We start from the raw sequence: 15,748 nt of genomic DNA, 5'->3' as shown, positions 1-15,748 counted from the left end.
GTGCCGTTTGACACTGGCACTGTTGATGCAGCTATTGCAGTTGTCGATGTACCGTTGACCGTTCCATTGGGAGCCGGTGCTGATGGAGGAGCAGGGGATGTACCGTTGACCGTTCCATTGGGAGCCGGTGCTGATGGAGGAGCAGGGGATGTACCGTTGACCGTTCCATTGGGAGCCGGTGCTGATGGAGGAGCAGGGGATGTACCGTTGACCGTTCCATTGGGAGCCGGTGCTGATGGAGGAGCAGGGGATGTACCGTTCACCGTTGCATTGGGAGCCGGTGCTGATGGAGCAGGGGATGTACCGTTCACTGTTGCATTGGGAGCCGGTGCTGATGGAGGAGCAGGGGATGTACCGTTGACCGTTGCATTGGGAGCCGGTGCTGATGGAGGAGCAGGGGATGTACCGTTGACCGTTCCATTGGGAGCCGGTGCTGATGGAGGAGCAGGGGATGTACCGTTCACCGTTGCATTGGGAGCCGGTGCTGATGGAGCAGGGGATGTACCGTTCACTGTTGCATTGGGAGCCGGTGCTGATGGAGGAGCAGGGGATGTACCGTTGACCGTTGCATTGGGAGCCGGTGCTGATGGAGGAGCAGGGGATGTACCGTTGACCGTTCCATTGGGAGCCGGTGCTGATGGAGGAGCAGGGGATGTACCGTTGACCGTTCCATTGGGAGCCGGTGCTGATGGAGGAGCAGGGGATGTACCGTTGACCGTTCCATTGGGAGCCGGTGCTGATGGAGGAGCAGGGGATGTACCGTTCACCGTTGCATTGGGAGCCGGTGCTGATGGAGCAGGGGATGTACCGTTCACTGTTGCATTGGGAGCCGGTGCTGATGGAGGAGCAGGGGATGTACCGTTGACCGTTGCATTGGGAGCCGGTGCTGATGGAGGAGCAGGGGATGTACCGTTGACCGTTCCATTGGGAGCCGGTGCTGATGGAGGAGCAGGGGATGTACCGTTCACCGTTGCATTGGGAGCCGGTGCTGATGGAGCAGGGGATGTACCGTTCACTGTTGCATTGGGAGCCGGTGCTGATGGAGGAGCAGGGGATGTACCGTTGACCGTTGCATTGGGAGCCGGTGCTGATGGAGGAGCAGGGGATGTACCGTTGACCGTTCCATTGGGAGCCGGTGCTGATGGAGGAGCAGGGGATGTACCGTTCACCGTTGCATTGGGAGCCGGTGCTGATGGAGCAGGGGATGTACCGTTCACTGTTGCATTGAGAGCCGGTGCTGATGGAGGAGCAGGGGATGTACCGTTGACCGTTGCATTGGGAGCCGGTGCTGATGGAGGAGCAGGGGATGTACCGTTGACTGTTCCATTGGGAGCCGGTGCTGATGGAGCAGGGGATGTACCGTTCACCGTTCCATTGGGAGCCGGTGCTGATGGAGGAGCAGGGGATGTACCATTGACCGTTGCATTGGGAGCCGGTGCTGATGGAGGAGCAGGGGATGTACCGTTCACCGTTGCATTTGGAGCCGGTGCTGATGGAGGAGCAGGGGATGTACCGTTGACCGTTCCATTGGGAGCCGGTGCTGATGGAGGAGCAGGGGATGTACCGTTGACCGTTCCATTGGGAGCCGGTGCTGATGGAGGAGCAGGGGATGTACCGTTGACCGTTCCATTGGGAGCCGGTGCTGATAGAGCAGGGGATGTACCGTTCACCGTTCCATTGGGAGCCGGTGCTGATGGAGGAGCAGGGGATGTACCGTTGACCGTTGCATTGGGAGCCGGTGCTGATGGAGGAGCAGGGGATGTACCGTTGACCGTTGCATTGGGAGCCGGTGCTGATGGAGGAGCAGGGGATGTACCGTTCATTGTTGCATTGGGAGCCGGTGCTGATGGAGCAGGGGATGTACCGTTCACTGTTGCATTGGGAGCCGGTGCTGATGGAGCAGGGGATGTACCGTTCACTGTTGCATTGGGAGCCGGTGCTGATGGAGGAGCAGGGGATGTACCGTTCACTGTTGCATTGGGAGCCGGTGCTGATGGAGCAGGGGATGTACCGTTCACTGTTGCATTGGGAGCCGGTGCTGATGGAGGAGCAGGGGATGTACCGTTCACCGTTCCATTGGGAGCCGGTGCTGATGGAGGAGCAGGGGATGTACCGTTCACCGTTCCATTGGGAGCTGGTGCTGATGGAGGAGCAGGGGATGTACCGTTGACCGTTCCATTGGGAGCCGGTGCTGATGGAGGAGCAGGGGATGTACCGTTCACCGTTGCATTGGGAGCCGGTGCTGATGGAGGAGCAGGGGATGTACCGTTGACCGTTGCATTGGGAGCCGGTGCTGATGGAGGAGCAGGGGATGTACCGTTCACCGTTGCATTGGGAGCCGGTGCTGATGGAGGAGCAGGGGATGTACCGTTGACCGTTGCATTGGGAGCCGGTGCTGATGGAGGAGCAGGGGATGTACCGTTGACTGTTCCATTGGGAGCCGGTGCTGATGGAGCAGGGGATGTACCGTTCACTGTTGCATTGGGAGCCGGTGCTGATGGAGGAGCAGGGGATGTACCGTTCACTGTTGCATTGGGAGCCGGTGCTGATGGAGGAGCAGGGGATGTACCGTTGACCGTTCCATTGGGAGCCGGTGCTGATGGAGGAGCAGGGGATGTACCGTTCACCGTTGCATTGGGAGCCAGTGCTGATGGAGCAGGGGATGTAGCGTTCACCGTTGCATTGGGAGCCGGTGCTGATGGAGGAGCAGGGGATGTACCGTTGACTGTTCCATTGGGAGCCGGTGCTGATGGAGGAGCAGGGGATGTACCGTTCATTGTTGCATTGGGAGCCGGTGCTGATGGAGGAGCAGGGGATGTACCGTTCACTGTTGCATTGGGAGCCGGTGCTGATGGAGCAGGGGATGTACCGTTCACTGTTGCATTGGGAGCCGGTGCTGATGGAGGAGCAGGGGATGTACCGTTCACCGTTTCATTGGGAAAAAGGCTTGATGGTGCAGAAGTTGCATTTAATGATGTTGATGTTTCTATAGAACTGTTCACAGCTGAAATATTTGATGTCACCGTTCCATTGGGTTGCAACGATGTTGCTGGCGACGTTGTGATGGCTACTGCTGAACCATTTATAGGTGCGGCAGATGTAGCATTCCAAGTTTCATTGTTTGGAAGAAATGATACGGATGTATTATACTGTGTTGATGCTATGGTGGAGTTGCTATTAGTTAGATTTGCAGATGGAGATATTGTTACGTTTTGCACTGGAACAAAAAAATAGAAAATGGCAATTTAATTTAGAAAACGTTGATAAAAACAAGGCATTACTCAAAAAATACTGTGCTAAATCTTATACGCTTAATACTTGGGGTGTGATAACTTGCCCAAGTGACGAAGCGATCCATCACAAAATCAGGAACAGTAGTAATTTTTTTTTACACTTTGGTAAACGCAATGGTCGTTGTTGTGACAATTGCTCACACCACAAATAAGAAATGGAAACACATTGTGAGCCTTAGAATAAACATCGAATTGGGAATAAACATTTTTGTTACTTATTTAAATTCTGAAGCAATTGTTACATATCCTTTTCTGAAGCATTTGCTAGAAACTACGAGTAAAACACATGCGGACATGCTAGAATTGTACATCATTATCCATTGCCTAGCCACTCAAATCCAACCCTGACGGCTGTTTACATTTGCAGTTTGCACGTTCTCCCTGTAGCCGCGCACATTTTCGCTGGGTGCTCCGGTTCATCCCTCTACATTCAGAAACATGCTTTTAGAGTAGTTGGATGTTATAAATTTCCACATAAGCTACTTCATTGAGCGATCATTTTGTGGCCAGGTTGCTCCTGAAAAACGAGCTACATAGCTGTGGGCCTTACCTCGTAAAATAAAATTAGTTTATAGTTTAGTTTCTCATATCAGCGCTGTGTTTGTTCTCTAATACTTGTTTCTTTTTCTGCAGTCTGTCGTTCAATGTGGAAGAATTGTATATTAGAGACAAATTTAAATGATGCTGGCACAACCACCCTATATTTACTTTATTTCAACATGGTAAGAGACCATTGTGTATCAGGGGAGAATGTTAATGCAACTGGCACAATGTTGAAAATTAGTTAAAATTATCTTTTTATCAAGGCTTAAGATTTGCAATAAAACTGAATAGTTTAAAACATGGGAAAACATTTTTACGCAGAAAAAAAAGTTTACCTACCAATTGAGTTGAAGCAAACCCTCAAATGCATGACAAAACAAATAATAAAGATGATTCAATCAAATGAAAATGGTCACAAGAGCAATTTACAACAAGCGCTTTGCTTTAAAAAAGGTAAAATAAATTTTACTACCGGGGCAAGAAACATCACCCCTCCCCCAGCGAGGAATTGTCACGGTTTCAATTGAAAAAGATTATGGTTTTGTTTAGTGAACGTAGTAGCCTCTAGTGGCAAAGGCATCTGTGCCCTTCCCTCCCAAAGCCAACATTGTCATAGGAGTTACCAGGACTTTTACTGGTCAGTATGGGGTTTGTGCAGTGAAAGCTAATTTGAAGGAAGACAAAATCTTGTCAAATTAAACAAAAATGGTCAATCGAAAGACCCACCCCCCTTCATGTGCAAGGTACTTACAGTGTCCAAGAGGAAAAATAATGAACACGATGTAGAGCCCGAATACTTCGATCGCCTTCATTTCTTTATTCGCGTTGTGAAGCAACACCAGATGAATCTGCAATGCCACACACTGGGGAAAGAACAAGGCTTCATTTAATGTCCCCATTGCTATTTTGGCGGTTATCATAAAGCCCGGTCGGGGTGAGCACGTGGGCCGAAGATGCTGACCGGACCCGCTGCAGGGCTGCCTCTGTAAACCTGGGATATTCCAGTCGAGGCAGTGAAGTTTAAATGTTGATAATACAAGGTTTTTTGTTGTTGTGTTTGAGCGCGCAAATATACATGGGTCGTTAAACCCGCCACCACCAGGTTTGGTCACGTAAACAGAACATGCCAATTCGTGACAAACTTTAAAGGATGAGAATAGGTTTTCCCCTTTTTTCTGGCAACAAACGCAGGTGTTAAGATGTTAAAACACCAAACTGAAACCTTTTACAAGGAATCGTGTATGCATTGACCACAATATATTGTGGTCAGAATGCAAACAAAAAACGGATAATATGCATCGTCTTTGAAGCCGATTGGTCCACACAGCATTCTTTGGAGCCTCGTCGCAAACGGTGTTAGACCAGAGGACGCCAAAAGTCGTACAGCACAAAGACAATGAGAGCTTGGGGTGAGCAGCTACATCATGCGACTTCCTTTGCCAGTACCAAAATATGAGAATAGGTTTTCCCCTTTTTTCTGGCAACAAAATTTTAAATGCATGTTTGGCAGTTGCTTGGCTATTATACAAGGCAGATCCGTTGCGCGCAGCATAACAACCATCGATATTGCAGAGAAGGCGTACCAGGGTGCTCTTAAGGAATATTGCGCAGGGCATTTAACATTTGTAAAACGAAACGTTCGCAAATAAAAAGTGCAATTAAAATGAGGGCAAGGAGGCGCAAGAAAAATGTTTTAAGATCCCATCCATCGAGCTTCGCAAATGGCCGATTTAGCTCTGGCCATCAAAATTTGGACTATGGGACTTAATAGTTGCTCACAAAAGCATATGCAATGAGTGCCCCGTGTTTACCATATAAAAAAACCGACACATTTGCTTCATGAAATGAAAGTTGAACGCTTTGTTTTTTTTAACAAGGTCACCGTGTGTAAAAAAAAAAAAAATGCATAGTACTTGTGTAACTGTTGTGACCCGAAGTTGGGATTCCTGGCCACGGCTAACATCAGTGGCAAAAGCAATATCAGCGACGATCACTTGATGACCCTAACCACCGAAAAATGGCCTTGAAAACCCAGAGATAGGGCCCAAGTTTGATTCCATCTCCCGGCACGGGAGTTAAAACAAATTGGGGGAAAAGTTAAAATGCCCATCCCCACTCAGCCGCAAAGTATACAGCCAACGCCTGTTACAATCGATCGGCAGGTCGTATGGTGGGGGGTAAAGTGTGGGTAGGCCCACCTCTTCCAAAAAAAAACCACACATTAACTAGATGCGTAACAAGGACCACATCGCACATCGAATCAACGTGGACGAGTAGGCCAACAGCTCGCTATAGTTCTTCGGCAGTGGCCTCGGCAAACAATTGCAGGTATGCACCTTAACACAGCAGAGACGGAACTCCGGAGGTAGGTCAACGATTATAATTATATATATAAAAGTAAACTATTTAAACTAAAACAAATGTTTCATTTTATTTTACCATGCAAGGCCCACTGAGCTATATATATATAAAAAAACTATTTTCTCAGAAGCGACCTGGCCACAAATGACATCTCAACTTAGTGGCTTATCGTGTGGAAATGTATAGCAGCCAAATAAAAACTCTAAACGCGCGTTGATTCTAAATGTGGAGGTGAAAAAAAAACCCCGGATAAGCATCCACACCACGACCACCACGGGGACAGAGAGAGAGAGAGACACCGCAAACTCCAAATATATACAGCAGCAGCAGCAGGCGTCAGGGTCGGGTTCGAACTTAGGTCCTCCTGTATACAAGCCGAGGTAGTCAACGTCTCGTCACAGTCCTTTGGGACGAGACTCTCACTGCCCTCCCGCTCCCCAGCCAGCCAAACTTTTGTCTAACGGAGTGCATATTCTATGGCTATATCGGTAGTCACGTAGATAGGAAAAAAAATAAATATCGCTGCGATCGAAACGTCGTGATATTTGTATTCTTTTATTGTTATATTTTTTTTCTATTTACGTGACTTTACCGACAAACCCCCCCCCCCCCCCCATAGAATATTAATTATTGCTGTCCCGCCAATTTACGCGCGTAAATTCAATGCAGGGTTTGGAGTAATGTGGGGGGGGGGGAGGCATGACGTCACCACGCACGGACGCGGCTCAACGACGTGAGATGGTGGTGACGTCATCGCGCAAACGTGCGCGGTGGCGTCATTTCCTGCGCACGCGCTTTCGCGCGCCGGCCAGGCAGACAGGAATCCAAGGAATTGTTAAAAGTCGTAGCCACGAAGAACATTTGTTTTTTTTTTCAAATGTACAATCGTACGATGTGTCCAAAAGATTGTGTTCAATTTATGGCCCTCGAGATATTGGTAGTGGTGGTGGGGGGGGTGATAATGGTGCGCCATTCGCCCCAATAATTTAATAACCGAGCGTAGGACTCGATGTTTTACCGCTTTAGTCGACTAAACCGAGGTTTAACAAACACGTAGGGCCCTTTCGCGAATACTATCCATAACAGGTTTTTTTTTAAATATTACGGATAAACTAAGGAGAATTGGTACCATTTCGTCCACAGGCTGACACTTGACCAAAAAAAAATATCCTCAAGTTGGTGGTCGCCGATTCGTTCACTATTTGACTAAAATCGTCTCTCCGGGCTCCGTGCACACACGGTGACGGTCTCTAAAACAATGGGAGGCATACTCTTTGGTTCTACTGGGTAAAGTCACGTAGGTAAAAAAATAAAATAACAATCACGACGTTTCGGCCACAACACAAGCGGCCTTCATCAGGTGAAGGGACGAGACTGGAGGACAGCGCTGGAGTGAAAAAAAGTCACGCTCAGATCACGACCTTTAAGCTGTGTGAGAAGAAAACAAAGCGCCTTGACAAAGGAATTAGCATAGAATTTAGCATTGAAATGGCTGAGTGATTAGCATGTAACTGGTCACAGAAATAGCTATGTTAAAGTCAGAGCATATACATTCACCGAGGCACCTAGTACAAATCAAACAGGAGAATTTTGCGAAACACAACCACGCTCAGACCGCGGACCTTTACTCCAGCGCTGTCCTCCAGACAGTCTCGTCCCTTCACCTGATGAAGGCCGCTTGTGTTGTGGCCGAAACGTCGTGATTTTTGTTATTGTATTTTTTTTACCTACGTGACTTTACCCAATAGAACCAAAGAGTATGGATCCTAGCAGTCACGAAAGCTTCAAATCTAGAATGGGAGGCACGCCGCCCTCTTTTGGTCATGTTTTGTTGCACTGCACAATAATTACCGGGAGCCAGAGCAGACAATTCGTTAACACACTGAGATAGCGCGCCTCTCTCTCTCGTAGTTATCAATTTATACGGCCAAAAAAAACGTGCGAGCTATTTTTTTTATAAGTTACTCATCTCACGTGGTTAACATATTATTGGTCCACGTAAATAAATTGCAACCACTAAAGTTTATGCCACCTGAAGGTGGTAAAGACAGCTGGAAAATTGGTGGGCTCAGACCAAAAAGGGACCCTTTTGGTTTCGCAAGCTTTATTGGTTGCCGAATCAATCTCAATCAGGCCTACATAGGACATTCAATCGGTCTTCTTTGTATGGCTGTTGTAGAAGTAGAGCAACTGAATGTTAAATTGTGGTGGTTAAGGAGCCAGATAACTGCGTCAGAAGTAGCAAAGTGTATGCACGTACCGTATGTGGGATTTATTGGGCACCGCACCGCAGCCAAAACGTACTAATTGGGAGGTGCGGGAAATCACTGCTATGCCTCCTTTGTATTTGTGAAACGGACATTGTTAGTCGTCTCCCTGACATATGAACAAAAATAAACCGCTTTAGGACACGGTCGTAATGATGGGGCGGAGCGGTGGTTAGCACACTTCACAATTACGTAGCAAACATGACCGATTTCCTGGCCATGGCAAACATCAGTGGCTGTTATTCGACCTGGTCTTGTGCCACCGTGCCACCGTGCCACCGTGCCACCGTGCCACCGTGCCACCGTGCCACCGTGCCACCGTGCCCCCACTCCCCACCAACTTCAGACACATTCACCAAATCAACACCGACCCGTGTGGTGAAATATAGGGGCCATCCATTTAGTACGTACGCATGGAGGGTCGGAGGTTAACCCAAATGCGTAGCTTCCGTATGGGGGGAGGGGGTCTACTGACAATGTACGCATAGGAAATGGGGGGGGGGGTGTGAAGCCTCGATAATAATTTGTCTACATTGGCCTTCAAATGAGCCACAGTTCAGCGTCTTCAGCTGTGAGACGACAAGTACTAGAAGTGGGACTGTGGGAGAGGTGTCACTCGTGTGCCACCGTGCCCCCCCCCCCCGACTGCAGCTATCACGCAGCTCGGCTAAATAAGTGGCCAAGTTACGCGACTTAATTATGTAATGCAGCCGGCGGTGGGCTGTTTGCTTAAACACGTTAATGTTATTCATCCTTGATCGTTTCCGCGTGGATTAAATATCGGCCGTTCTATAGGATTCGGGGTGGGGGGGGGCGTCAAGCGTATGTACGTACGCAGGTTGGGGGGGGCGGTTGTGTAAAAAGTTCGCGTGCGTACAAGAATGGGGAGAGGGGTCTAGTTGACAGATTTTTGCGTACCTACTAAATCGATGGCCCCAATGGTTAAACAGTATCGATAACACGGCACAAGGAGGCCTTCACCCAGAAGTCGCTTGATAAAAGGTGTTGAACATTTTTTTTTGCCGTGTTGAACATTATTAGTACGGTACACATTTAACAACACTACGTACTTTCAACGCTCAATGTTTAATAGCAATGTCAAGTAGAGGACAGCCTTGTTATCTGGAAATAAACCAATCTAGATAACCTTGGAAATGCTTGCTATACTTGTTTAAAAGCAGGTCTTTTTTTTAGGCGTCTGGTATCATTTGGCTCTTCCAGGTTAAAAAATGAAGCTATTGTTCATTATTTATTTATTTAAGCTTCAGATTTCAATGAACTATTTTGGGAAATTATAACATTTGTTTAGGCGTAAAAAATATTTGCAGTCGCTATTATTTCTCCCGCCAGTTCAGATTTGTCCCTTTGCGACTTATACTTTTCCATTAGTTTAGTCCTCCCAGATGCTTGTAAAAAAATATATATTATATATCACTTTTGGCCATTTTAATGGTTGATTAAAAGCAGTAGTTACTTTTATATTTCAGGATCAATGTTAATCCGTGTTATCAGTCTCATGTTCTTGTAGACCGGATATGTAACCGATTAGATCTGTTTAAGGCAACCCTTTCGCAGGAGAAACAAGCGTAACATCCCAGGCTCGTAATCAGGGACAGCCATTCCCCCTATAACTATACAAACCGTTAGGGGGGCAAGCGCTCTTATAAGCGAGCAATAATTAACACGTGCACAAATTGTTTTAAAGATCAAACACCTTGGAACGTACAATAAGTATTCCCATAAAAGTGATCTAAACTGCCCGGACCTGTTGTTTTCCTAGCTTTACCCCCTCTTAAATTTCGGGCCTAATCTCAGGCAGGATCAGTAGGTCTGAATAGATGCACACAACGTTAAGTAACACTTACCCTCAACCAAAGGTCATTGAAAGAGGAAAACGCCACACCTTTATTATGTGAAATGCAAATGGTCAGTGTTAGGAGACGCCCTACAATTAAGGATTTGCATAGAAGTTTGCATAGGCACCACAACTACTAAAAGATCTTAAAGCCCGATGTGCATGTTTGTTCAAGAGGAATCTACCTCTGCTCTCCGTAACAGACTTCTGTCGACGATTAATTTTCTTAAATCATTGTACCATTGGTGTATAACTAGAGCGTGTGGAGGTGGTAATACGTGCACCGCGACCTACAAGCCAAAGGCGCTGGGCTACAAAATAATTGGCTAGGGGGACGCATTTAAATCGTTTACACCAAGGGGATACGCCAATACGATGCACTAACTGCATTCTAGATTTGAAGTTTTCGTGACTGCAGGAATCCACTCTTTGGTTCTTTCGGTAAAGTCATGTAGGTATAACATTTTTTATTTATTTTACATTTTTTTCATGCCTATGTGACTTTACCGAAAGAACCAAAGAGTATTAACTGCATTGCAGACGTTTAATTCATCTCGATTACACTCACTCTGCGTACAATTACCATTAGTCGTCACGATCGGACCGGATCATGGATCGGCAACCAAAAAAAATCAAATTCGGGAACAAAAAAAACAACCCCCCTTCAATAGTGTATGTACGATGTGTATATAAAGCTTTCGTGACTGCAGGAATTCATATTCTTTAGGTATTTCAAGTAGATCGGTTCAAAATCCCCATCTACGTGACTTTAACGAAAGACCCAAAGAAGATGTGTATACAATGTACGCGAATTCGAGACGGTCCTTAATAAATAGACGTTACAAAGCGGTCCTTAAAGTGCTGCATGTGGCTTCGGGGCCGCAAGTCGCAGGTCCCCGATGCAGATTTTATTTTATTTTCCACAAAACCATTCCAAACCGCGATGCGTGTCCATCGTTTGCACACATTTTCGTTCGCGATTTTATAATTGGCGTTTAAACACCGCGTACAAATTGCAAAGCGTGCTTAATATATTTAAACAAGAAACACCATGGGTATCATTCCCACAATGGGAATGCGGTCTCACGTTTTCGCAAAATATATAAACACCAAGTTGTCCAGATAGGAATGTTTACACAGTAGTGTCTAAGTAACTGTTTAATGTAAATTACAAAGACAAAAATACCCCAAAGATAGCTTTAACATAGAGCACGGCACACGAGAGGGTGGGTGGCCTGCACCACGCCCGGTCCTCTTTGTCTACCCAGTGGCGATGTTTACACACTGCACCAGGTACTCATTTGCGGCCGAGTAGACCTAGGGGAGAGGCCAAGGACCGGTTCAGATAATCATCACTGAGCGGGAATCGAACTCGGACCGCCGAGTTCGTAGCACAGCGCGCTAACCGACACATTATCGCTCAATTTACCCACACATGCGCACTTGCATTAACACCTTTTATTTAAATTTTCCCAACAAGCATGAGCACGATTGATAAAACACAAAGAGTGAACCACGCAAATTCGGCCGCGCTGTTAAAACAGATTTTTTTTTATCCATAAGGAGCAATCTTTCACTTGACATTAAGGTAATTTGTTTTAGTTATAAAAAAAAAACTTTCAAAATTCCTTCCTTGATTTAGAATTTCCCTTTTCTTGCGCATAGTTAGTGAACCCCTACCACGCGAGTTTAGTAGATTATATTTCTGCGTTGCCGGCTAGCATTACTTAAATGTTGCGCGACTTGAATACTATTTTCCACAAACTGTAATTGCTACTCAAATAATAATCACTCGAGATAAAAATAGCAGCAGTAGTTTTGACGTTTATATACATTTTATTGTGTACCTTTTCACTTTCTACAACTGTTGTATGCGGACCCCCCTCCCCCAAAGTCAACATTAAACTTGTCATATCTGATAAGCAACTTTACAGTTTGTAATGAAAAAAATGCCTTGAGCAAACCCAGGCCTTATAACAAGCTCGGCTAGCAAATAGAAAATCTAACGCAATGAATTACAAGCATTCAACTTACTAAATATTGCCTGTATATAAAAAAGTGGTTAGACAGGCAAAACAATTCATATATATTTTAAACGACGGACGGCTTTTACAAGAGGCATTGAAACCATTTAAAAGCAAACTAAATATTGTAAAAGTTATAGGAACACCAACCAGCAGTGAACCTGCAAATAAAGATAACAAATTCAAATAAAAACACTCGATCTCCAAGTTTATACAATCATTACCAAATATATATGTATTTCTCAGCAACTCTGACCGTCCTAATAAAGTAGAACTTCAACTTACAGGGCAACAGACGTTGCTGCGGTTTCTTGACTTGAAACGCCGGGCACTTGAGACGTTAACGACGATGGCAGAGAAATATTAAATCTAACAACGCCTTTCCCCAAGAAAACAAAACGGATGCTGGAGATCCTTTTTGCCAGTAGCTCATCAGCGAGATATCAACAGCCAGCCTGTGCCCGCTGTTGCTTTTGTAGGCATCTGACCCCACCCCCACCCAGAACAAGTCACCGCACCCTGCCTTGTACGTCAGATTGGGGGGGGGGGGGTGGTGTTACACAATGTGCATCGCCAACAACTATCACATGCGCCACCAGTGGCTAATTGTAAGACCAACCTGCTTGCCTGCATTCCACAAATAGAAACCCTAATTTCATTCGGAGCGCCCATGGCAAAGAGGATGGAACACCATACGTAGTTTATGGCGATATGTTTGGACGGCGTGTTGTAAGTCATGAGTTCGTCAAATGACAAAGGTGCCCCCGTATAGCCTTAACATACCTGTGGGGCAAGTTGGTGTAAGAGAGCACTGATGAAGGCCGGGGCTGCACACGAAGTGGGTGGGTGACCAGCATCAACGCGCGGTCGCTTTTGTCTCTCATGGCGATGTTTACAGATCGCGCCTGGTACTCATTTGAGGCTGAGTCAACATGAGTTCGTGCACGTGCTCACGGTGTCAAACATGTGGAGAAGCCCCTTTGCATTCACGCCGTTGTGATTGTTGACTGTGCCAGTCCTGTATAGTTAGATTCCCGTCCAAGTATAACACACATCAGTGGCGAGTGATATCTGAACCGGTTCTGGGCCTCCCCGTCCATTCCCTCCGCATCAACGCCACATCCTCAACCTCCACCGACCAGCTTGGTGAAGTATGGTCATACAACCCATCACGACTGACACGGCGTCTGATGGTGAGGTCCTCGTCCAGCAGCGGATTGAACGCAGGTCTGTAAATTATAAAGTGGCAATTAATTTATGCCCAAATAATTTGTCTACTTAACAAACCACCCAGCAATCATGCAACCTTATATGTGGTTGGAAGCTATGGGCCAATGTTGGGCCAACGTTGCATGTGTTTATTGGATACTGTAGTTTGATTTATTTAGACGAGTTATGTTGTGCTGCTGCCGCTGTTGCTGCGTCGATGCACAATCACAAATAGCAACCCTCAACACACTCGTAAAAAAATAACCCCACAGTAGCTTAAAAATAAAAGAAATGTATATAGTAAACGTCTCGGGCAATAGTCCTAGTAGTAAGCATGTGCCGCTATTTTGTTTGGATCTATGTAAATATAAAAAAAAAACTCACTTCATGTCAGACACCCACTGGGGAGAAAAAAAGGTGGCTTCCTGAATGCGAACGCACTGAACGTAATCGGGGTTCATATTCTCATATTCTTGTTGTTTCCCTTCAACGTGACTTTACCGAAAAAATTAAGAATATGAATTACTGCAGTCACGAAAGCTTTAAATCAAAATGTAATCGGGGTTGTTGGGCGAGCGACTCTCGTCTCGTCTTGCGAGCGTTTTTAGGACCGTTCCGGTTTGAAACTCTTTCCCTGGGAAATCCCGCGTGTTCTTACCCACACACAAAAGAAATTCCTGAGATAGAAGAGACGGTCAAACAACCCCGAGCATGGCCGTGCGCCTCTCCACGCGTTTACATCCCGCGAACCACCCCAAGGTGGGAGTGTGCCCTGTTGGGTTTGGATGCTCGATTTGGAGCAAAGTGATGCCTCGGGATTTTCTCTCGATCCGGTGGCAAACACACGCCGGTTTATCACGGAATAAATAATCGTGAAGCAGGAGATGCAAATAAAGAAATGCATTGTCCACAAGCATGTATATATATTTACAGGGTATTGGAAAAAAAGTATGTTCACACATGCAGGCTGTGTGTTTGTGTGCGTGTATATACACCGCACTGTGATAACATACACGTGACGATTATTCATCATGTATATCTTAACAGTGATTGTAGAAAATTGACTTAAGCGTGGACTAGTTTTCCGATATCGAAATTCAAGCCTGGAGCAGTGGCACAGTGGTTAGCGCACTGCTATGAAATTAGCGACCTAAACTATCATCGGTGGCGAGTCTTATCTTCACCAACCGGCACTGATCAGTGGTGAAATATGGTTAAACAATCCCTTTGACCGACATGGTTCAAGGTGCCACACCCAGCAGTAGATTGACAAAGGGCCGTATGGCAATTGTTTTAAATGCTCTATACATTATCGGCAAATACCGTATTGTGGAAGGTGTCACCCGCCACTTTACCAATTCATAGACGTTTCCCTCATTGTATGCGGTAGATGCGTTTCGAAAACAAGGGCTCACGAAGCAAAATCGCAGGGAGATACGGCTGCCTGCAGAGGAGAGCATGCGCATCCCATCGCATAGCCGAGTGAATTGGAACCGCGTATTACAGCGAATTTTGGGTAGAAATATATTTGTCGCATTTACGCCAAATCGCACAGACCGAACCCGCATTAAGCGAGGCGAACCAGGATTCGTACAAAGTTGCTCTGCGCCGCACGCACGCAGAACACCATATCTGACACAGCATTTATTAATAAATTATAAACTGTCTTTTTTTATTTAATCAGCTGCATCTCTTGAGATATGCGACCAGACAAAAGAATAATTGACACGAAAATAAATCTGTACAGGTTCTTGAACTGTTAAACCCCACCCCCCTCCCCCCCCCCATGGTAACTACCAACAAAACAAATAAAAGCGAGACTTTATTGGAAGGGGAGGGGGGCTGTTGGAGTGCATCACTGCGTGACCTCTGCCAATGAAATGGAGTACACAGGAGAAGATACAAAAGGTTCGCCACCGGTAGTGGTGGGGTGGAGTTGGGTTTGGCTGGGGTAGCGGTGGCGGGGGGGGAGTTATTCGTGGGTGTGGTTCGTAAACGCGAAGCACGTACGCACGGACGACGTGTTTTCAACTCATCCCTGGGGGCTTTTGCGCACGAATTCTTACCGACCCACCTGCCTACCGATTACCCTTCACTGTGACAAACGCGTTTTTCTCCTTTTAGATGGGTAAAGATTGCGAAGTTTATCATCGCAAAAAATGGGTCTGAATTTTGTGACGCTCTCGGATGGGGATG

The 15,748-nt window shown here is 46.4% G+C and overlaps 1 protein-coding gene and 1 long non-coding RNA gene across 2 annotated transcripts in view; both read right to left on the bottom strand.

Annotated features, from left to right (window-relative positions):
* LOC116950815 (uncharacterized) overlaps positions 1-2,683 on the bottom strand; it is a 32,685-nt gene extending 30,002 nt beyond the window's left edge. The window contains exons 1-2 of the mRNA XM_032968902.2: positions 2,676-2,683; positions 21-2,545 (exon numbers count right to left, since the gene is read on the bottom strand). Of these exons, the coding sequence (XP_032824793.2) occupies positions 21-2,545; positions 2,676-2,683 (2,533 nt within the window). The remainder of the gene's footprint in view (positions 1-20; positions 2,546-2,675) is intronic.
* A 132-nt stretch (positions 2,684-2,815) lies between these two features.
* LOC116950817 (uncharacterized) lies at positions 2,816-12,814 on the bottom strand. The gene is made up of 3 exons (XR_004404077.2): positions 12,629-12,814; positions 4,588-4,699; positions 2,816-3,217 (listed from the first exon to the last, which is right to left on the bottom strand). It is a non-coding gene; the product is annotated as an uncharacterized LOC116950817 (long non-coding RNA).
* Positions 12,815-15,748: the final 2,934 nt, after the last annotated feature.

Source organism: Petromyzon marinus, chromosome 40 (genome assembly GCF_048934315.1).
Source record: "Petromyzon marinus isolate PM22_M1 ecotype Great Lakes invasive population chromosome 40, UKy_Petmar_22M1.pri1.0, whole genome shotgun sequence".
NCBI lineage: Eukaryota > Metazoa > Chordata > Hyperoartia > Petromyzontiformes > Petromyzontidae > Petromyzon > Petromyzon marinus.
Note: the sequence above shows the minus strand (reverse complement) of the source record. Positions and strands in the feature narration are given on the sequence as shown.